This window comes from Prionailurus bengalensis, chromosome C1, assembly GCF_016509475.1.
Source record: "Prionailurus bengalensis isolate Pbe53 chromosome C1, Fcat_Pben_1.1_paternal_pri, whole genome shotgun sequence".
NCBI lineage: Eukaryota > Metazoa > Chordata > Mammalia > Carnivora > Felidae > Prionailurus > Prionailurus bengalensis.
The window spans coordinates 44403709-44426273 of NC_057345.1; the positions used below are offsets into that span (position 1 = coordinate 44403709).

The 22565-nt window shown below is 48.5% G+C and overlaps 2 protein-coding genes across 2 annotated transcripts in view; both read left to right on the plus strand.

Annotated features, from left to right (window-relative positions):
• MROH7 (maestro heat like repeat family member 7) overlaps positions 1–8398 on the plus strand; it is a 49940-nt gene extending 41542 nt beyond the window's left edge. Inside the window, 6 exon segments of the mRNA XM_043575074.1 lie at positions 120–299; positions 896–1051; positions 1619–1741; positions 5293–5395; positions 7491–7553; positions 8088–8398. Of these exon segments, the coding sequence (XP_043431009.1) occupies positions 120–299; positions 896–1051; positions 1619–1741; positions 5293–5395; positions 7491–7553; positions 8088–8332 (870 nt within the window). The 3' untranslated portion in view covers positions 8333–8398.
• A 4168-nt stretch (positions 8399–12566) lies between these two features.
• TTC4 (tetratricopeptide repeat domain 4) overlaps positions 12567–22565 on the plus strand; it is a 31883-nt gene continuing 21884 nt past the window's right edge. Inside the window, exons 1-5 of the mRNA XM_043575076.1 lie at positions 12567–12785; positions 13404–13521; positions 14271–14432; positions 19657–19734; positions 21422–21546. Coding sequence (XP_043431011.1) covers positions 12669–12785; positions 13404–13521; positions 14271–14432; positions 19657–19734; positions 21422–21546 — 600 coding nt within the window. The 5' untranslated portion in view covers positions 12567–12668. The remainder of the gene's footprint in view (positions 12786–13403; positions 13522–14270; positions 14433–19656; positions 19735–21421; positions 21547–22565) is intronic.

The following is a 22565-nucleotide window of genomic DNA, read 5'->3' on the forward strand; positions in this document are numbered from 1 at the left end:
ATAACCAAAAACCTGGAGGGATATCATCTCCACCAAGTTTATCTCAGTGAATCAGAGGCTGGGGCTCTCACCTGTCAGCCCAGGTAGGAGCCCCCATCCGAGATGGTCCTGCCCCACAGACTGCCAAGGTCCAGGCCCTCCTGCCCTCTATGGTGAAGGGCCTGAAGAGTATGGACGGGCTGCTGGTGGTGGAGGCCACCCACAACCTCAAGATCATCTTCAGGGGGCAGGACCGGAAGCTGATGGACAGTTCGGTCTATGTGGAGATGCTTCAGGTCCTGCTCCCACACTTCAGTGATGTAAGGGATCCCACGGGGGTGGAGGGTGAGAGGGTTTGGGGGGGGGCTCTTTACTACTCTGGGGGATGCAGTAGCTGCCATGGACTTCTGGGGGCAGGGCAGACCCAAGTCAGCCCAGGGGGATGGGCCCCTCGTTCCAACTGGCACACTGTTTGTGAGTGGTTTGCATGGAGAAAGTTCCTTCTCTAATTGGTTCCCACAGAGAGAGCTCTTTTGTAATGAAGCCTCCCCAGACATGTGCCTCATTGCAATTGGCCCACCTGGCGGGGGCGCATTTTTTAATTGGTTCCAGCAGAGGGGGACTTTTTTTCCACTTGGCACTAAGGCACCTTTTAGGTTAGTGGGGGGCCCTGGCTGGGGAGAGAGGGCAGAACTCTGGACCTAGGCTCCAGTGAGGGGGATGCTGGCCCCAGATCAGCCCCACCAGGTGGCCTCCGCTTTTCTTCGTCCATCTCCGTGCTTCTTGTGCCTGGAGGGCCCCCACCCCCACCCCCCCAGAGTGAGTGGAAGGAAGGCTGATGCCTCCGCATGCGGCTCAGAGGCCCAGGCAGCCTCTGGGAGGAGGGAGCATGCCTGAGCCTCCGGGTCTGCCCCAGTCACGAGAGGACGTGCGCTCCACCTGCATCAGCCTGTACGGCAAGGTGGTCCAGAAGCTGCGGTCGCCTCGCACCCCAGCCGTAGAGGAGCAGCTGATCGGCACCTTGGTGCCCCTGCTGTTGACCATGCAAGACGGCAACGCCAAGGTGAGCCAGGTGAGTGTGTGTAGGCCCCGGGCCCTGCGGCCGAGCCTCCCGTTAGGGAAATGAGGCCAGAGTCACTAACCACCTGTCATGGACAAGCCTGTTTCCCAAAGGCACCGCGGTGGAAGTCCTCCTCAAAAGGAACAACTGCACTTGTGCATTTCAGAGTGGTTTTTTTTTTTTAATTTTTTTGATTAAAAAATTTTTTTTGAGTTTATTTATTTTAGAGAGAGAGAGAGAGAGAGAGAGACAGAGCATGAGTGGGGGAGGGGCAGAGAGAGAGGGAGACACAGCATCCGAGGCACCTTTTAGGGGCCCTGGCTGGGGAGGGCTCTGGCTGGCTCCAGGCTCTGAGCTGTCAGCAGAGATGCGGGGCTCGAACCCACAAACCACGAGGTCATGACCTGAGCCGAAGTCAGACGCTTAGCCGAGGGAGCCACCCAGGTGCCTCGGGCACTTGTGCATTTCAAACAGGATTTGATTTTCCAAAAGTCAGTTTCACCAAACTGTTTCTCTGGAGTATGTTCTGGCTGTCGTGGAGTTCCCCAGCGCTGGCATTGTCCTCCTCTTGGTCCCCAGAAATGTGTGAAGACCCTGTTCCGCTGTTCCTGCTTCATGGCCTGGGAACTGCCAAAAAGAGCTTATAGCAGGAAGTCCTGGGACAACCAGCAGCAGACGGTGGCCAAAATTTGCAAGTACCTTGTGAGTGCTTTCGAGACTGAGTGGTTCCTGATGAGTGTGCTGGAGGGGGCCAACTCTTCCCTTTTCTCTTCCTTCTGTTCACCCAAGCATCCTGCCTGGCAATTCCATGACCGCCCACAAGTTGTCGGCTTCTGAACGTGCATCTGTATTTCTGGCTTCTCGCTTCTAGTGTCCCTCTCCGGTGGCTTACCGGACACCTCCCTGGTGAACCACACGCGCTTCAAGCTTGGCAGGCCTCTCTGAGCTTATGGCCTTCCTTCCCATTTCAATTCTGTTCCGTCCCTCTAGACCCCCAAAGTAGACACCTAGAATTATCCTCGACTCCATATCCGTCACCTTCCACATTTGATCAATCTTTAATATCCTAAATATCTCTGCATCTGGTTTTTCCCTCCCCATCCCCACTGTCCTTGCCCTTAGTTCAAGACAAGGATGTCTCCCAGCTGGGCTCTGGATCCAGCCATCGCCTGGCTCTTTCAGCCTTGAATCTCATCTCTTCTGATCCCATCCCCACTCGGGCCACCAGAGCGGTCTGGTTCAAACACGAGTCTATCTGTATTATACCCCTGCTTTGAGAGCTTCAGAGGCTCCCTTTTCTGCATCAGCAATTGCCAGGGTGTATTCTCTGTGACACATTCCCACGAGAAATACCCCCGAGGGGACAAAAGAGGTTCTAAGATGAGTAAGTTTGGGAAACACTACCTCGTCATCTTCCTCTTGGAGGGTTGTCGTGCCATCAGGTCATTAAAAGCTCTGAGATGTTCGGTGCTGAGATTTTTCATGGTTGTTGAATCTGTGGATTCCCCAAGTTATTTATTTCTTTGTTTTATTTATTAATTTATTTGTTTAAGGTTCTCTGCCCCACATGGAGCTTGAACTCACAACTCTGAGATCAAGAGTTGGCTGCTCTACTGACTGAGCCACCCAGGCACCCCTTCCCAAACTTATTTAACCACAGAACCCCCTTTCTAGGTAACACCTGAGGGCATCCTGAAGTAGGAGCGGGCCACAAACACCCAGTAGGACGGTAGAACACGTCCTGCAGGATGCAGCCCTGTCCCTCCTCATAACATTTGGGAAGCTTTGCCATCTAGTCCCATCTACCTCCCCTGTTGTCACAGGCCAGGCTCCCCAGGACGCAGACTCAGAGACAGAGATTAGCACGCAGGAGGTTTATTAGGGTGCACCCTTGGGATCGACACCTGCGGAAGGGAGGGCAGGGGGCAGGAGGAGAGGTCAAGCTGCAGCGTAGCTTTGGGGGAGATCTCAGCCAACACTGCAGTGAGATTCCCCAAACTGGGCTCTACACTCCTGTGTCCGTTTGTTACTGGAAGCCAGCCACCCTGGGAAGGGACGTGACCTTGGGCCAGCAGTTCTCTTCTGCGGAGGCGTTGCTGGGGCAATAAATGCTTCACACCAATGTGGGCGGGGCAGGCCAGCACCCTCCACACCAATCTAGTGAAACGTGCAGAGTAACAGACTCCAGGATTACAAAAAGGGCTGGATACGACCCTTATCGGTAATGTTCAAAGCCTCCACGATGCAGTGCCTGATATTATTACTATCATTTCCCAGAGGGAAAAAGAGGTCTGGAGGAGGCGTTTGGCCAGGGTGCTGGTTCAGATACCTACAGCGACCAGAGAATGAGCATGCGCAGGAGTGGTGGGGGCTGGGGGCAACCCGGAGGGCCCGGGCCCTCTTGAAAGCACAAGTGGGTGCTCCACTTCACTGTGCAGGCTGTTCTTGCCAGGTCCTCCGGCTTCACGAGAAAAGCTAGAAGCCCAGATTTTTATAAAACATTAATTAGCCATCAATTTAGCTTGTTTAAAACACTGCTGGTCACTGTTCTGCCAATGACTGTGGTTTGTGGCTTGTGACCTCTGTGTTAGACCCCTCTGGATTCTGTTTTGTTTTGTTCGTAGATTTTATTTATTTATTTATTTATTTATTTATTTAATGGCAGGGGGCGGAGAGAGAGGGACAGAGAGAATCTTTAGCAGGCTCTGCGCTCAGTGCGGAGCCTAAAGCAGGGCTCGATCCCACGACCCTGGGATCGTGACCTGAGCTGAAATCAAGAGTCAGACGCTCAACCGACCGAGCCACCTAGGCTCCTCTAGATTCTGTTTTTGTTCTTTCAGAATCAACAGCGTCGCTCGTGTGAAGGTCAACTTCTAGCCGTAGCTTTGAGAAAGGACCAGTAACCCATTCATTCATTTATTCATTCATCCATTCATCCAATGCTTTCTGGGATCTATGCCACACCAACCTTTGTCCAGGGTGCTGAGGACCCTGAGCTGAGTGAGCTGGCCCCTTCTCTTGAGGGAACTCTGGACCCAGTGGGGGAGACATAGATATAAATAATTACAGCACGCTGTCATAGGTTGCAGAAGCATGAAGAGTGGCGAGAGCAGCTCTGTCTGAGGGTTGTGGAAGGCTTCAGGGAGGAGGTGGCTCCTGAGATGAGCCTCAAGGGATGAGAAAGATGCATGAGATGAAGAAGAGAGGGAAGGGCACTCCAATCAGGAGCAACTGCTAGTACCAGGCACAGATCCGGGGATAGCGGGGCCACTGGCACTGAAGCAGAGTGTGCATAGCAGGGGGGGCGGTGGTGGAAACTGAGGCAGAGGAGCATGATCACGAAGGCTTTGATGCCAGGCCCAGAGCAGACTGTCAACAGGAGAGTAATCATATTAGATTTTTCTTCATGTTTCTCAGCAGCCCCTTAGCAGGATGCCTGCCCCCCATGCCCCCTAGTTTCTACTTGATCGAACTCATCCTGAACACCACTCTCAGACTATTTTGCCCAAAACATTGCTTTGTCATTGCTCTATCAAGAATAGATGTTGGCTGGGGCGCCTGGGTGGCGCAGTCGGTTAAGCGTCCGACTTCAGCCAGGTCACGATCTCGCGGTCCGGGAGTTCGAGCCCCGCGTCAGGCTCTGGGCTGATGGCTCAGAGCCTGGAGACTGTTTCCGATTCTGTGTCTCCCTCTCTCTCTGCCCTTCCCCCGTTCATGCTCTGTCTCTCTCTGTCCCAAAAATAAATAAAAACGTTGAAAAAAAAATTAAAAAAAAAAAAAAAGAATAGATGTTGGCTTCCTATTTTCTAATGCATAGGTAAGTCTTATTCCTGTCCGGCTTTAAGACCTTCCTAACTCTCCAGCTTATTCTTCACTGCTCTGTAACTCGAATCCTTCACGCTGATCAGACCTGTCTTTTTATCTATCATGTCCCTTGCATGCCATGTCCATTCTCACTAGGCTGGACTTTTATCTTTAGAACTTTCCTTTGAGCTGTAGCAGGGGATGGACTGGAAGAGGATATACCCAAGGCAGGAAGACCATGGAAACGATCATTGCAATCTGTTAAGAACAGATGAGGCCTGGTCTCTGGGGGTCTCAGACAGAGGCCAGGATGGTGGCAGAGACATTTAGGAGGCAAGCTTCCAGGGCTTGGCTGCCTGATAGGGTCACCATCCCTAGCTTTGGGAGGACTGGATGGGTAATTAGTGCCTCTGAGGCCCCAGCACTCTTGGGCTTTCTCTTCGTCCCAGGTGACTACCCACCAAGACAGCGCCTTCACATTCCTCAGCCAGAGCCTGGAGTATGCCAAGAATCCCCGGGCCTCCCTCCGGAAGTCCTCAGTCATGTTCATAGGTAACCTGACAGGGCTAGACTTGCACCTGGGGCGCTGCCTGCCCTCTATTTTGCTTCCTCCCCTTGGAAGGAAGCCGCCAGCCCTCCTGGCACCTGGGAAACGCCTCTCCTTGTGTGCAAAACTTGGCCAGCAGATGGTCATGGTGCGAATTAGAAAGGCGTTTCTTCCTCTAGATCCCTCCTTGGGAGGTGGGCCACAGGGTGGATCCGGCCTGGAGTCTTTGTGCAGGTCACAACCTTGGCAACTGCACAGCGCAACTGCTGTTTCCCCCCTCCCTTCCCCAGTACAGCACGGCTCCGGGCCCAGCAGGAGCCTACCATTGACTGTGGCAAGAGAGGCGAAGCTGTGCGGTAGAAAGTGTGAAGTAGAATCTCAGCTCCATGATCCCCTTTCTGTGTGACCCCAACTGAGTCATCTACTCCCACGGAGCCTCAGTTTCCTCTCCTGTAAAATGGGAATTAACTCCTGTTTCACAGATTAGATGAGAATATTTTTTAATAATGTGAAGACTGGCTAGTCACGGTGCTCCCTCAACATCAGCTCACTCTACACTTCCCCAAAACAACTCGATTCCCCTCATTCAGAATCCCCTTCAGACCCTTCCGATGGCAGGTGGGAATGTCTCCTCCCAGCCACGCCCCTCCCCTCCCTCAAATATCCACACACTCCTTCACCAGGACCAAGAGACCCTGGTGCATAGGAGCTTGGACAGGGTGATGTTCCCAGCCCGCACTTTGCAACATTTCTTTTAGTTCTTTTCCCCAAGTCACTTGTGGTTTTCATCCGTCCAGTCGTCCATGCACCCATTCACTGGCTCATTTAGCAAACGTTGTATGATGCGCCCCTCTGCATCAGGTACCATCCAGGCTTAGTCTAGAGAAACAGAGAACCCTTCTGGAGGCGATGTGGATGGCAGGGGTGGGGGCGTGCTGTGAACCTGCTCTGTGCAGGGACAGAGGAGCCAAGCCAAGGACTGGGGGCATCCCTCAGAACGTGGGGGCCTGCTCAGAGGCAGCTTCTCACACAGAGTGACATTATTTGCCAGATGCTGACTTCCCTAACTCTTGCTCCAAATTAACCACATCTAAAAGTGTTGGTGTTCAACAGCCTCAGGGGTGTTCTCTGTGCCAGGGATCTGTGCTGGGGAACCAAAGCAGGGTAGAGGCTGCATCTGCCACAGACGACCTCTGGCCTGGTACAGGGGTCCCTAACTTCTTGCGGGTTTGGGAAACCCTGAAAAAAGTTATGAACACTTGCCCCTAGAAAAATGCATACACACGTATAATTGTGCGTGTGATTTAAGATCCTGAGACCGCCCTTCCCACTTCCCCACCCCGAGCGGATCTAAGCTTGAGACCCCTGGTCTGGTGGGCAATATTCATGAGTCACAAAATACATCACAGTGTGTACAGATGAGAGAAACTCAGATACTCTGGGAGCCCAGAAAGGCACGTAACCTAGCGTGGGCGCAGGGTCAGGAAGGATTTCCTGGAGAAGTAACCATGTTAAGCTGAATATTCAGGGATAAATAGGAATGAGCCAGGCAGAGAAATGTGGGGCGGGCCCAACAAGAGGTGAGAGGTACAGCCTGACCCATTCGAGGACCTGCAGGTACTCTGGGGACCAGGCACGTAGGCTGGGAGCCAGGGAGGGCTGAACAACGTGGCCGAGGAGCGGGGTCTCATTCCCTCCAGGACCCCACACCTGCCTGAAAGGGGCACAAGGCGCTCCGTGTCCTTTACATTATTACCGCTCAAGCACCTCGGGGAAGGGGCCAGCTGAGGCAGCAACCTCCCTGAGTCTCAGGTGAGGACACTAAGGGCCAACCTGGGTAAGGGACCACCTAGGGCCACACTGTCAGCGTCAGCTCTAGCCCAGATCCTGTCCCTGTCCCGGTGCCATTCCTGCCCTCCGGACCTGCCGTCTCTCCCAGGACTCCTCTTGGGGAATCTGTTCCAGGGTCAAAATGAAGTTCTCTGTTTATGTCCTCCTTTGTGGGACTCAAGGAGGGTGGGAGAGCTTCAGGAGGTCTGGTCTGAAGGCGGGGGCCCTAGTCAGGAGTTGGATGCACTCACCTCTTGGCTTACACTCAAGGGTCCCTGGTCCCCTGCATGGAGAGCATGATGACAGAAGACCGGCTGAATGAAGTTAAAGCGGGTAAGTCCTGCCCTGAGTCTTTGAGATCTCAGGGGCCAGGGAGAGAATGAGTGGGCTTGCAGTGGGTGGCAGAAAACAGAAGGACTAGGTCCCAAAGCAGGGGGCATCAGCTCAGTCCAGCTGTGCTAGTCTTCATCCCTGGCGAGCAGTGTTAAGTACCACGGGGTCACCAGGACATGGAACACACAGCCCCACCCTAGGGGAGTTTAGAGTCTAGGAACCCCGGCTAGAAAACAAGCCCCAAACCATTTAGTACAGAGCACGTGGTCCAGGCTCTTCATGGGGGCAGGTTAATCTTGTAAGTGGGGAAACTGATGAAGTTGGGGCAATCCAGGAAGGCTTCCTGACGGAGGCAGATTTTAATTCAGGCTTCGAAAGGCAGGCACAGTTTGAAGGGCTGGGAGGAAGATGAAATGAAGGGATGTTAAACAAAATCCTAAGCCGAGACACTGGGGTGAGAAGGGAGGATCCGCTGTGAGACCTTTGTGGGGGACCTGGTCTTAACAAGCGGCCTTTCTCCTCCCCCTGACCCAGCTCTGGAAAACCTGAGACACGACCCAGAAGCATCAGTGTGCATCTACGCGGCCCAGGCCCAGGACCACATCCTAGCCAGCTGCTGCTGGAACTCCTGGCCGCTGCCACACGGGGACTCGTGGGTGTGCGACCCAGCCACCACGCACCGCTGGAGCCCTAGCTGCAAGAGCCTGCCCGCTTCTCACAAGCGGTGCTCCTGGATCGTGCAGGCACTGGGCTCCTGGAAGATGGCCTTGAAGCAGTGATGTGCCTGAGCCCCCGGCCCTCCCCAGAGGCCATGCCCACTATAAATGCCACGTGGCTTACCTCTCCCCCTGCGTGTTTCCTCCTGGAAGACGCCCCGTGCCCTGGGGCAGCCATTGCTCCGTGTGGCACATTTGTGAGATGAGCGTGGCCTTCATTGCGGACTCAAGGCCATGGAAAAAGTCCACCTTGTGCCTCGATGTCCCCTCCCCCACAGAGAGGGAGGAAGAACAACAGGAGATGATGATTGGGGTGCCTTTCGGGGAAGGAAAAGGACAGACTCCCCTCCCCCATGACGTCATGCACTTCCTGGAACTCTGACCTCTGAGTCTCACCCTCCGGTCCTTGCCCAGAGATCAGCTGGCTGTCTTTCATTTAGGTAGCATTTACTGAGCACCTAACCGGGGCCAGGCCTGCTCTGGGTGCTGGAAGAGAACAAGACCCAGTCCCTGGCCTTAGTAACGCATAGTCTGATGCAGTGGTTCTCAAAAGGGGTGATTTTGACATGCAGGGAATATCTGACAATATCTGGAGACATTTTTGTTTGTTACAACTTGCGGAAGGGGATGATATTGTCATCTAGCGATTAGAGCCCAGAGACGCTGCTAAACATCCTACCGTGCACAGCACGGCCCCCCACAGTGAAGAACTATCCATCCCAAATGGTTAAAAGTGCTGAGGTTGAGAAACTTTGGTCTAACGGAAGTATCAGGGACATGTAAAGACATCTGTGCCCAGCAGGGCGGTGCTGTGATGAAGGGGCTCATGGGAGCTTGTGAAGTTCAGGGGACGTATGTAGGCCAGCCAGGAGTAGGGGTGTCAGGGGCAAGACCCCCCACTAGAAGGCTTGGAAATAGGACCACATGGTGGGCGTGAATGGAGGAGAGCAGGGCACACGGGACTGAGGACCAGCTGCTCATACGTAGGTTCAATGGATCCTAGTGTGTGTGTGTGTGTGTGTGTGTAGATCAGGGCCAGGGCCAGCTTGCCATGGTGGTGGAGGCCGTGTTAAGGGAGCAGCGGGAAGGCGTGGTGGGGTGTTAAGCAGGGGAGAGATGTGGACAGATGTTGGCTTTAGAAAGCTCCTTCCTCTAGAAGATACAGGAACCCCGCAGGCATTGCTGGTGGGAGGGCACATGGGTGCAGCCATTCCAGACACAAATCCATCACTATTCATTCATATTAAGCTTATGCATGCCATGACCCGGCAGTTTCACTCATGGGCACACATCTCGGAGCTCTTCCCAGAGGTCCACAAGAAAAGATGTATGAGGAAGTCCATTGCAGCATTATTTGTGGTGCCTGGGAGAGGAAGCCGCCTGGGTATCCGTCCTCAGGGAGTGAACGGGCACCACGGAGTCCCATGCAGCACTTAGAGGCAGTGGGGGTACGTGTAGCACCTTGAATGGGACCTAAAACCTTGTGCTGAGGGAAAGAGGACGTAAAAAAATGTCTGCACAAAAGAAGTCACACTTTGCAAGAACACTTACAAGCTGAAAATACACATTAAAACACAGGCCGGTGGGAGGGAGGAAGGAGGAGGGCTCTGAGGCCTAAAAGGGAAAAAATGATAAAAGGGAGGGGAAGAAAGCTCATTCTGTGGTGGCAGGAAAGAGGGGTGGTGAACAAAAGCACAGGCAGGGAGACTTGGCTGGCAGCTCGTGGGGAGGAATGGAAGCCTGGATGGCAGGGCAGGGTGGTGAGGGAGGACTGGACCCTGGGGAGACAGAGGAAGGGGAATTGTCAGAACCCGGTGGTTGACAGAATGGAGGAAGGGGAGGGAGAGCAAGGCGCTGAGGGTGGTGCCTGCATTTCTGGGTGGATGACCTGGGTCAATGGTGTCCCCCACACTGGTTGGTCCCTTAGGATCAGAGGCAGCTTCACAGAGACAGGAGTTGAGGCTGGATGTGGTGAGCTTGAGAGGCTTGGTGTCGTGACAGTAGAGACATCTGCCAGGTGGCTGGCTGGCTGCACAGTGGGGAGTTCGGCAGAAGGACCCGGGATGGAAGCACGTTCGGGATTCCTCGAAGACAGGGCTGAGGTGAGATTCCCCAGGGCGAGAGTGTAGAGTACATTTAAGCTGCTGCTGGGATGAGGAACCCAGGATGCTGACCACACAATCCTCTGCCAATAAATGGTAGGCCAGGGCCATCAGGATTCTGGGCCTAAGAGAGAGCAGGAAATGGGAGTGCTCCTTGTGCATAACCTCTTCCATTGCCAAGAATGCTCACAAGCATGGCCTCCTTGGAGTGTCGCGGTAGCCACATGGAGTTGTGGCGAAGGCAGGCTGGCTTCACTGCCCTCATTCTACAGATGAGGGCAGGGCTCCAAGATGAGTGGGCTTTGTGCAAGGTCACCCAAGAGAATCAATAGAAGTGTGGGTCCCAAACGTCTCCCAACTCCCGTGGCTCAGCCCTTTCTACCCAAAGACACTGCTGCTTTCATTGGCCAGAACCCAGGTCTGGGCTGGCCTTGACAAATGACAGCTGCCACATTCTGGTCTGGGTGGCTTCGAAGCACAACAGAGGCCGACAGGGGCTCAGTGATTGGCCAGTGCCCCCAAGTCATCTGGAGTCAGAAGGATCAGAGAGCGCTTGGCAAGTCACTTCCCTTTTCTGAGCCTCCCCCGACATCACCTGTAAAATGAATTCTCACCTCACGGAGTTTTATCGGAATCCAATAAAAAAATGGAAGCCACAGGATCTGTAGGCTCTGTACCCAAGAAGGGAAAAGATAATGAGGAGGAGAGTGAGAACGGGAACCAGTAGGGAGCAGGCTGGAGGATGAAGGCAGAAAAGGAGGTGCTGAATTGGAGGAGAGGAGGCACTTGGACCAGGTGTCCTGCCGGGCATGGGCGGCAGCTAGAAGGGAAAAGCCACAGGCCCGGCCCTGGAAGCTGCAGCCCTCCGTGCATCCACCCTTAGCCCTGCTATCTCTTTCGCCTGCGTATGAGATAATGGCTAAGCCTTCCAGCTCCACTGCTGTGCCTCCAATCTCTTCTCTTCCCTAGTCTCTCACCAGCATCTCCTCTCTTAATCCAGCCTCCTCCCATCAATTCTTCACCTGGCAACCCAGGCCTTCCTAAAACAAATCTGTCCTTAGGTCTATCACTGGCTCACTATCCTCTGCCAGATAAAGGCCTGACTGCCCTCTGGCCCCCATCCACCTTGCTGGCCTTTCCTCCTGATTCGTGGCATGTACCCAGCATGCCAGGCTCTTACACGCCTCCATGCCTCTCTGCACAGGGGCTCCCACTGCCTAAGATGCTCCCCTCCAGAGCCCATCCATCTGTGGAGACCTTCCTCTTCTGAATCCCCGAGGTAACACCCACTCTTCTAGGCCTTCCCTGTGCAGACTTGTAATCGGCCCTGGTTTAGGTCTGCAGCCTGTCCATCTTTCCTTCCAGACCAGGCTGTGGGCTTCCTGAGGCTGTAGCACCCAATGCAGGGCCCGGGTAGCCATCTATTGGGTAACCCTGTGGCTGAAGGAAGGCACACCTCCCCTGGAGATCCTGTTTCCATCTCAGCTGGGGCGGGTAGGGAGGTGGTTAACCTCAGAAATAGGCATGTCTGATCACATAGCCCCTTTTCTCAAAACTCTCCAGAAGCTACCACCGCACGCTGAGGAAGACCCAAGTCAGAATCACTACTCATCATCCCTCTCACTTCACCTACTCACCCTACTTCTCATTCTGCACCAGCACCCCCTTCCCCCAACTCCCCTCCCTGCAGCTGGGCCCTGCCAATCCCCTCCATGGAGAGTGCTCTCCCCGCGCCCTCACCCCCCAACAGGCCCTGGCCACTTCCGGCCTCCTCCTTTGCTTGCATGCCTGTACACCCAGTTTGAAACTTTCCCCTGATAGCTCTTGCTAGCACCTGACAACCTCTTACAAAGTATATGTTTACCGTCTGTCTCCCCGCACTACCTGATCAGCTCCTGGAGAGCAAGGGTTTTATCTGCTTTTTATCTGCTTTCCCCACCACTGTATACCCAGCCACCACAATAGGCCTGAACACACAAGGAGCTTGGGGAACACGTGTTAACTGGCTGAACAAACGAGTTAACGGAGTGATAAGGGGGCACTGCGGGGCGCTGGGTTTATCCACCATCCCAAACACTGGGGGGGGCGGGGCTGCGGCCAGCTGAGGGGAGGGCGGGGCGGGGGTGGTGCCGGCCGGGAAGGGGTGGAGCCGGGTCGGCCGTGTCCCGAGTAGGGCGGAACCCGAGGCGCGCCGGCGGGCGCGGGCCCGGAGGACTGAGGGAAGAGCACCCGCGCTGCCGGAAGTGGCCGCGCGTTTTTAGCCGCTGCGACCGTGGCGCGAGAGCTGAGGGGTCGCCATGGAGCAATGGGAGCCGGACGCCGACGCTGACGCCGACGATGCCATGGACGCGTTCCTGGAAAAGTTCCAGAACGAGCCTTACAGTGGCGGCTTCCACGAGGACCAGTGGGAGGAGGTAGGCGGCCCGGGGCCCCGCACGTGTGTGTTGTGTGTGTGTGTCGGGGTGGGGGTGGGGGGGGGTCGTCGCGACACCTGGGGCTCCTGGGCACGGAGACGCCTCCCTCATCCCCGGGCCTGGCGCTGCCAGCGGATAGGTGGTTTCCACTTGGGAATGATAGAAAATCGGCCTCGAGGTTTTGAGGGCCTTCTTCAGCTGTCAGTACATTTAGGCGCCAGACCCACCTGTGACTCTACCACTTACTGGCTCGGCTACTTAATGTCTCTGAGCCCGTGGCCTCGTTTGTAAAATTTCCTAAACTGTAGCCCACAGTCTCGTAGGATTGCGGCGAAGATGAAGGGATATGGTGGGTACAGTGACGGGGACGCAGGAGCGCTCAATTGGCGGTGATTACCGCGGCCCTTGTAAAAACGCGAGAACCGAAAGAATCTTTAGAGGTCGTTACCCCGCGCTATCATTTTACAGATGGGAAACTGAGGCCTGAATAGGGAGAGAGATAGCTAATCCTGATTTGCAAATCATGATGAGGAAGAAAACTCTGACGTAGAGATACGGAATTGGATCTGCCCAGTGGAAAATCTTATTCCTACAGTTCGTTCTTGTCTTAATCTCCAGGAATTTGAAAAGGTCCCCCTATTTATGAGGAAAGCGCCATCCGAAATTGATCCCAACGAAAATCCTGACTTGGCTTGCCTCCAGTCAATTATTTTTGATGAAGAACGATCTCCAGAAGGTATCTGACATGAGTCTAATATTTGTTTTGTGTCTCCGTTGGATTCAGGTAAAGAGCGAGTCAGAAAGGTTCTGATTGATAACAAGTAGTTAACCTGGTCTAACTTGTCACTATTCCACGCATACCCCCCCCGCCCCCCCCCCCCCTTTTTTTTTGATACGTACTAAATGCTAGGCATTGGGAAATACAGGGGTGAGTGAGATGGCCCTCAAGGGTTATGCTCCCGTGGATGGCCAGATTGTCCTATGTGTATCTGGTAAGTGCCAACACGTAGCTATATACTATGTGTTGCTGGAACATTGAAGAGGGGGAGGTAGGAATGGGCTTACAATGGACTGGAAATTTGAACTGATTCTTAACGATTTTGTAGGCTCTTTCTAGGGTGAGGAGGGGAATTTGCACTCCTGGGATTAAAACATAAGCAAAAACAAAAGTAGAATTTCCCCCCATTTCTTCAATAATTAAAAAAAGTCCATTCTTCAAGAGGTAGGATAAGTATACTTTTTTTGTAAGTACCTAATAATCTACCTCGCAAGATATTTGGAATTGACTGTAGCATTAAGTATGCATGACTTATGTCTCTCCATGTTGATACCCAGTTTTATAGCATTAATTTTTGAGTTTTCTTTTTCTATTGGTTTCTTCTATTTGACTTATCATATGTTACATTATTGTATGGTTTGGAATCTATTTTTAATGAGCCTTTAAAAAAAACAGGAAATAGTGATTATTTATTCTCTTCTTTGCAGAACAGGCCAAGACCTACAAGAATGAGGGCAATGATTACTTTAAAGAAAAAGACTATAAAAAAGCTGTGATTTCGTACTCTGAAGGATTAAAGAAGAAATGCACAGACCCTGATTTGAATGCTGTCCTTTATACCAACCGGGCAGCAGCACAGTACTATCTTGGTAATTTATTCTATTATTTAGTGCTTTCTAAAGAATTAACTTATGGTAAAAGCCATTATGTTGGCTAGTGCAGAGTTTGAGAGTGTCAGAAGCAGAGCTGCTTATCTCAGAAAGCTAGGCAAGTTTAACTGAACTCCGATCTTCCAGGTGGACTTGGTGAAAAAGGAAACTAGATAGATTGTGTAATTCTTACTATCTGTTTTGGGGTTTTTTTAAGCTTATTCATTTTTGAGAGACAGAGAGTGAATGGGGGAGGGGCAGAGAGAGAGGGAGACACAGAATCGGAAGCAAGCTCCAGGCTCTGAGCTGTCAGCACAGAGCCTGATGCGTGTCTCGAACCCACAAGTAGTGAGATTGTGACCTGAGTTAAAGTCGGACGCTTAATCGACTGAGCCACCCAAGCGCCCCATCTTACTATCTGAACCAAACAAGTGACCTGCCTTAATAAATGAGTTGGTATGATCTGAGATTTGTTTTAGTCCAAATGCTTCTCTCTCAAAAAAAAAAAAAAATGTGTTTTTGTTTTTGGCCTTTTATCCTATTCTTAAGGATGCTAGAAGGATTCAAGAAATAGAGATTTTTTAAGTGACAGAACTATATAAATCAAAGGGAGAATTTTTCAAAGAGCATTCTGTGGGACCTTTGATGTGACAAATACTCTTTAGGCAAGGAAATTTGGAACTTGCTGCTGCTTTGTTGCAGATTTGCAGTTCACATTAGTATGTTCAGGATGCTGGGATGACCTACAGCAAAGAACCCTACCTTACGATTCTTATGTTTTTGTAAGCTCCTTTTCAAGTAATGCTTATTACCATGCAGGACTGTTGAGCAGATGTGACTTTGGGAAACACTGGTTATTCGGTAACATTATTGCTGGTGACTAGTCTTGGTCATGTTAGACCCATGTTTCTTATCACAGAGTTGAAAGACGACCTGGGGCCTTGGGCATTTCTGAGGGACTGGTAGAGCATAAGCCTTGCAGTCTAGCTGGGATGAGTCAGGTGGGACCATTTGAGCAGTTTCTCCCCAGTCATAGTCTGCTCCAACTGTTGTCTCCTTTAGTGTGTTTCATTATACAATCCTAAATAGTAAAAGTGGTATAGAACTTAAGAGATTATTTGGGCCAACCAACCCCTCGTTTTACATAGACCCAGAGAGGGACCCTCTGGTTGGTGTCAGAACCAGGACTGGAAACCCATTTTTCTAACTTCTGGAGGAATACGTTTTCTTCTTCAACGGACAAACTTGAGTTCTTGTTCTGTGCTAGGCATGGGCATTGCAGAGATGGGTAAGACCTGGCCTTTCCCTGAGGAGTTTCATTCATTTCCTTAGTCAGTAAATACACATAAAGCATTTACTGTGTGCTATGCATTTCACTGTGATCAATAGCTACATGTTCTTAGGGCAACTTTAAGACTGTCCTGTATAGGGCCAATAAGACCAGAAGAAGCACCTTGCAAGAAGAAAACCGTGTGTGTGTGATGCTAGAGGAGTAGAGGCTTGATAATCCCTGCTGTTCCTTAAATGATACCTCACTGGTACAGCTCACAGAGCACTTCCACATTTGTCATCCCTCTTGACCTCATAGCAACTATGTAACGTAGGTGAGCTTGACTGCTTTTTCCCTAGTCAGAGTAAGAAATTGTCGTAAAATACAGCAAATGTAGTAAAATGAATTGGGTAAGGGTACACAGTGCTAGGAATAGTATGCAGAATCAGGTTTGATTCAAAGCGCACTAAATGGAAGACCCCTTTACCCACACTTCCAGAAGTACCTGGTGCTGTCAGTTCCTTAGTCCTGAGTACTTTTAGGTTCTGCAGCACCACTCACTAGCTTTGGGGCTTTCCCTTTGCTGGCTTAGCATTCAGTTTTCTTAGGCCTGATTAGTCATTTAGCCCTTGTCCCTTTGTTTTCCGGCTTTAAAATGTGTTCTGTATTCTTACTCTTTTTGTCTCTGTGGGTTTATGGCATTTTGGGGGGAAAGGGGAAAAGTAGTGGAGGTTGAGTTAAATCCTTATCTACCTTATCTAAAGGTTCAATCTACCACCTTTAACCAGAAGTCTTTGGATCTCTTATATATATATATATATTTTGTGTAGTTAATATGCTGTTCTTCCAATATTGTATTCCGTTCTTTTCACTTAATTTTATAGCATATAAACAGTTTTACCTGTCATTAAAATTATTTGTGAATATTATTTTAATAGCTACATAAAGCTGCATCATTTGGACACATCATTTGGAATCTCCATACTATTGGCTTCACTGTTTGCTATTATTAAATATACAGCTGCTTTTAGGTGTTTTAAAATAATGCAATAATGAACACAGTGTTCAAGTTTTCCACTAATTCTGATTCATCTTAAGGCTAAAGCAGGATTTGGCAGACTATGGCTCACATGCCACATCTGGATCCTTGGCTTCTTATGAGCTAAAAATGTTTTTTATATTTTAAAGAATTCTAAAACAAGCAAAGACGAATATATAACAGATCATATTTGGCCTAAAATATTTACTATATCTATATGGCCCTTCAGAAGAGGGTCAGAAAAATTTTGCTGACTCCATGCTAGAATTTTTAGAAGTGAAAATAATAGGTAAATACCAAACTGTTAAGTAAACTAGAAAGTGAAAATCTACTTCATGCCCTCCTCGTTTGGATAACCAGTGTGTGTGTGATTGCAGACCGTTTTTTTTTTTTTTTAATACATTTATAAATACATATGTGTGTGTACATATGCCTGTATATTTAGATTGGTTAGTTTTACAAAATCATATTTGCATTTTATACATTGACATTATACACATAGAACAACCACTTAAAACTACGTAGTACAGGCATCCTATCATGTGCAGATCCTTTCACATGCAGATCTATCTTACTCTTTTCTTTAATGGCTGCATACTATGTAATAGTATGGATTAACCATAGTTTGTTTCCCAAATTTTTATTTAAATTCTAATTAGTTAACATAATGTAATATGGGTTTCAAGAGTAGAATTTATTGGTTCATCGCTTACAATACCCAGTGCTCAACACAAGTGCCCTCCTTAATGCCCATCACCCTTTTAGCCCATCCCCCCACTCACTTTCCCTCCAACAACCTTCAGTTTGTTCTCTATATATAGTTAAGAGTCTCTCATGGTTTGTTTCCATCTCTTTTTTTTTCCCTTCCCCCATGTCCATCTGTTTTGTTTCTTAAATTCCACATGTGAATGAAATCTCATGGATTTGTCTTCCTCTGCCTGCCTTATTTCCCTTAATGTAATGCATTCTAGCTCCATCCACATTGTTGCAAATGGCAACGTTTTATTCCTTTAAAAAAAATTTTTTTTTATGTTTATTTATTTTTGAAAGAGACAGAGCACAAGCAGGGGAGGGGCAGAGAGAGAGGGAGACACAGAATCTGAAGAAGGCTCCAGGCTCTAAGCTGTCAGCACAGAGCCCGATGTGGGGGTCGAACCTACGAACCATAGGATTGTGACCTGTGCTGAAGTCGGACACTTAACCGACTGAGCCACCCAGGCGCCCCAACATTTTATTCTTTTCGATGTGTGTGTGTGTGTGTGTGTGTCTTCTTTATCCATTCATTAGTCATTGGACACTTGGGCTCTTTGCATAGTCTGGCTATTATTGATAATGCTCTTATAAACATTAGGGTGCATGTGTCCCTTCACATCTGTATTTTTGTATCCTTTCGATAAATACCAAGTAGTGCAATTGCTAGGTCGTAGGGTAGTTCTATTTTTAACTTTTTGAGGAATCTCCATACTATTTTCCAGAGTGGCTGCACCAGTTTGCATTCCCACCAACAGTGCAAACCCTTTCTCCACATCCTCACCGATATCTGTTGTTTCCTGAGTTGTTAATTTTAGCCATTCTGACAGTGGTGACATGGTATCTCCTAGTGGTTTTGATTTGTGTTTCCCTGATGATGTGATGTTGAGCATCTTTTCATGTGTCTGTTAGCCATCTGGGTGTCTTCTTTGGAAAAGTGTCTATTCATGTCTTCTGCCCATTTCTTAAGTGGATTATTTGTTTTTTGGCTGCTGAGTTTGATAAGTTCTTTATAGAATTTTGGATACCAACCCTGTATCTGATATATTATTTGCAAATATCTTCTCCCATTCCGTAGGCTGCCTTTTAGTCTTGTTGACTGTTTCTTTCGCTTTCCAGAAACTTTTTATCTTGATGAAGTCGCAATAGTTCCTATTTGCTTTTGAGACATATCTAGTCAGAAGTTGCCCTAGCTGAAGTCAGAGAGGTTGTTGCCTGTTTTCCCCTCTAGGATTTTGATGGTTTCCTGTCTCATATTCAGATCTTTCTTCCATTTTGAGTTTGTATGTATGGTGTGAGAAAGTGGTCCAGTTTCATTCTTCTGCATGTTGCTGTCCAGTTTTCCCAACACCGTTTGTTGAAGAGACTGTCTTTTTTCCATTGGATAGTCTTTCCTGCTTTGTCAAAGATTAGTTGACCATATATTTGTGGGCATAACCATAGTTTATTTAGTCATTACCATATCGAGGATAGTTAGGGTATCACCAGCATTTCACAATTAAAAGTAATACTGCAGTTAACATGCGTTTACATTTATCCTTGCACATTTGTCCAAGTATTGTTTTTTAATGTTTTTATTTTTGAGAGGGAGCGGAGGGGCAGAGACAGAATCTCAAGCAGGCTCTGTGCTGTCAGTGAAGAGCCCAGTGTGGGGCTTAATCCCACAAACTGTGAGATCGTGACCTGAGCCAGAATCAAGAGTTGATGCACACTTAACTGACTGAGCCACCCAGGTGCCCCTGCCCAAGTATTTTTAAGGATAAATTCCCAGAAGAATATTGTTGGGTGAGAGTCTACACCCAAAGTACATGCTAATTTGCTCTCTAATTTATCCTTACACGAGTGCCCTTTTTCCATGTCTTCACCGATACGGGATATTATCTGTCTTTAATTTTTACCAGTTCCATGTTAATTTCAATTTCTTCAGTCATTGGTGATGTTGAGCATCTTTTCATGGGCTTGCTAGCCATTTAGTTGTTCTGTGAGCTTTCAGTGTTAGAAATATTGCTAAGACTCTTGATGAGCTCAACTATATTTTTTTCTAAAAACCATTACTCTTTTTTATATTCCTCCAAGACTGTATAAGAATGTGTCTCTACACACAAATTTTTGCAAATATTCTGATCTCAATCTTGTTTTCTCTTTTACTAAATGGTGACTATTAGGCAATTTTCGTTCTGCTCTCAATGATGTGACAGCTGCCAAAAAGCTAAAACCCTGCCACCTCAAAGCAATAATAAGAGGTAAGTATCATAGAACCCCACAGTATGATTGTCATCATGGAAAAGTTGGCACTTACTGCACCAAGAGTTGAGGAATTTTAAGCTTTAATATTAAGAGTCTGATATACTAATGAAGTCACCTTATTTTTGCATTCTTGATATTAAGTTCCTGGTTATTATCAATAGCAGCATGCCATTTTTAAAAGAATTTTCCAGAGAATAATATAACCCTTTATGGTTTAAGAATTTGTAGAGAAATTGAAACTCCTCGTTTTAAATTAATAATAAAATTAATTAAAATAAAGCAGTTCCAGAAGCTGCATTCTAATTTTTTTTCCAAATTAGCTGATTGAAAGGTGAGATTTTCAAATGCCATGTTAATTAAAAGGTAAGTTATTGGACCTTTGCTGAGAACTCTTGATGCTGAGATGTTCCCAGATTATATTTTCTTTTGTGGTCTGACCTTTCTATGTAATAATAGTGCTATATTACTTTTATATTTTACCTTTTCTTTGAGAAGCTCAAAAGTGCTTTGTAAACTTTAATTTATTCATCACATATTAATCTTCCCTATATCCCCATGGACCAACTGCTTTATCCTAAGCCAAATGCTTTATCAAAGTTCTGCCTCTTTATTTTTTTTTTTTTATTTATTTTTTTCAACGTTTTTTATTTATTTTTGAGACAGAGACGGAGCATGAACGGGGGAGGGGCAGAGAGAGAGGGAGACACAGAATCGGAAGCAGACTCCGGGCTCCGAGCCATCAGCCCAGAGCCTGACGCGGGGCTCGAACTCACGGACCGTGAGATCGTGACCTGGCTGAAGTCGGACGCTTAACCGACTGCGCCACCCAGGCGCCCCAAGTTCTGCCTCTTTAGATATGTGTAGTTAGGGGGTGGTAGGTAGATCCGTGTTCCTCAGCTGTAGGGAAAGAAGGTACTGTTCAAAGATTAGCAAGTAAATTCACTCTAGTCCTGTGGAATTGGCTCCAAGCTGGAGTCTAATCCTTGACTGAATTCAGTTTTACCTCAGCATGTGACCATGGCAAGACATCCACTCTTAGTATCAGTTTGCCTATCTCTGGAAGATGAGGTTAGATTCTGTGGACATCGAAGCCCTCACAGTTCTGATATTTTGAAATTCTGTGGAAAGTCTAAAGGGGCTAACTGGAGAAGAACAAACATGGCGAGAGGAGAGGCAGCTGCCTTTGGGCACCGTTTTAGGAGAGATCATTGTCTTTGGTCTTGCCACTGCTTTGATGAATGGCTAATGTCAATTCTGCTTTCTGTCTCCGTTTAAAATATCATCTGAGATGGGCTTTACTCTGATTTGCAGATGAGGAACCTGAAGCTCGGAGGTGCTCAGTACTTTGTCTAATGTCTAGTTGGTAAATGACAGAGCCCGATTTCTAGCCCATATCTGTCTGATTCCAAAGTCTGTGCTCTTTGCCATTAAGCTGTAGCTTTCCCTACTTTAAAAGCCCTTAATACCAGGAATGCTTACAGGAGTTTTGAGCTGAATGGGCCCTAGAGATCTTTCTGATCTAAGATACACAAAATATTCTTCCTTGTCTGGGGAATGCAGTACAAGGGGCTTTAATCATGTTTTCCCTTCAGAATGCTGGCTGGTGGAGGTGGGGGTTCTTGTTTAAGGAGGCCTCTTTCCATGCATATTGTCCACGTATATTAAGGGTTCTGGGTTCTACAGGTGCCTTATGCCATTTGGAACTGAAAAATTTTGCTGAGGCTGTGAACTGGTGTGATGAAGGGTTGCAGATAGATGCCAGAGAGAAGAAGCTTCTGGAAATGAGGGCTAAAGCAGACAAACTGAAGGTAGGTGGCAGAATCAGTAGCCAGTTGGCATTTGTTACTCTGCATTAATTATTTAGTATTTCCCAGATTGTATCTTTTGGGTTGTTGTAAACTTTTTCTTATTTTTTTTTAAATGTTTATATTTTTTTTTTTGAGAGAGAGAGAGAGAGTGTATGCGCTTGCAAGTGTGCATGAGCAGGGGAGATGTAGAGAGAGAGGGAGAGAGAGAATCCCAAGCAGTCTCCTTGCTGTCAGTGCAGAGCCCAACATGGGTCTTGAACTCCTGAACTTCAAGATCATGACCTGAGCTGAAATCAAGAGTTGGATGCTTAACTGACTGAGCCACCCAGGCACCTCAACTTTTCTTCTTGAAAAACAAAACCCAGGGCGCCTGGGTGGCTCAGTCGGCTAAGCATCCGACTTTGGCTCAGGTCATGAGCTCCTGGTTTGTGAGTTCGAGCCCCACATGGGGCTCTGTACTGAGAGTTCAGAGCCTGGAGCCTGCTTCAGATTCTGTGTCTCCGTCTCTCTCTGCCTCTCCGCTTGCGCTCTGTCTCTCTGTCAAAAATAAATAAACATACAAAAACAAAAACAAAAACCAAACCCAGAACTATTCCCTATCTTTGGAACTCTGGAGAACACAAATAAGTTTATTGTTTATAGTTATAATGTGTTTATAGTTATAATGTGACAGAGGCAAGCAAGAAATATAGTATATAGTAGTATCTAACTCTGCCCTGGGTGAAAGCAGGGCAGCAATGGGGATGGCAGAGAAGACTGGCTGAAAGAGGTGATGCTTCTGTCTAATCTCTTGAAGATTGAGCAAAAGTTTACTCAGCTGGAGGGTGGGGTGTGGGGAGTGGAGAGCATTCCAGACAAGAGAGAGCATAACTATGGGCAAGTTCTTGATATTTCTGAAACTCAATCCCCTCTTTGAAAATTGTGGACATAACATATGCCTCAGGTTTTTATGAGGGTTGAATGAGAATATGTGTGTGCTAGTACATTCTTGACTTATAAGGAGTTGATAAGTTTGTGGC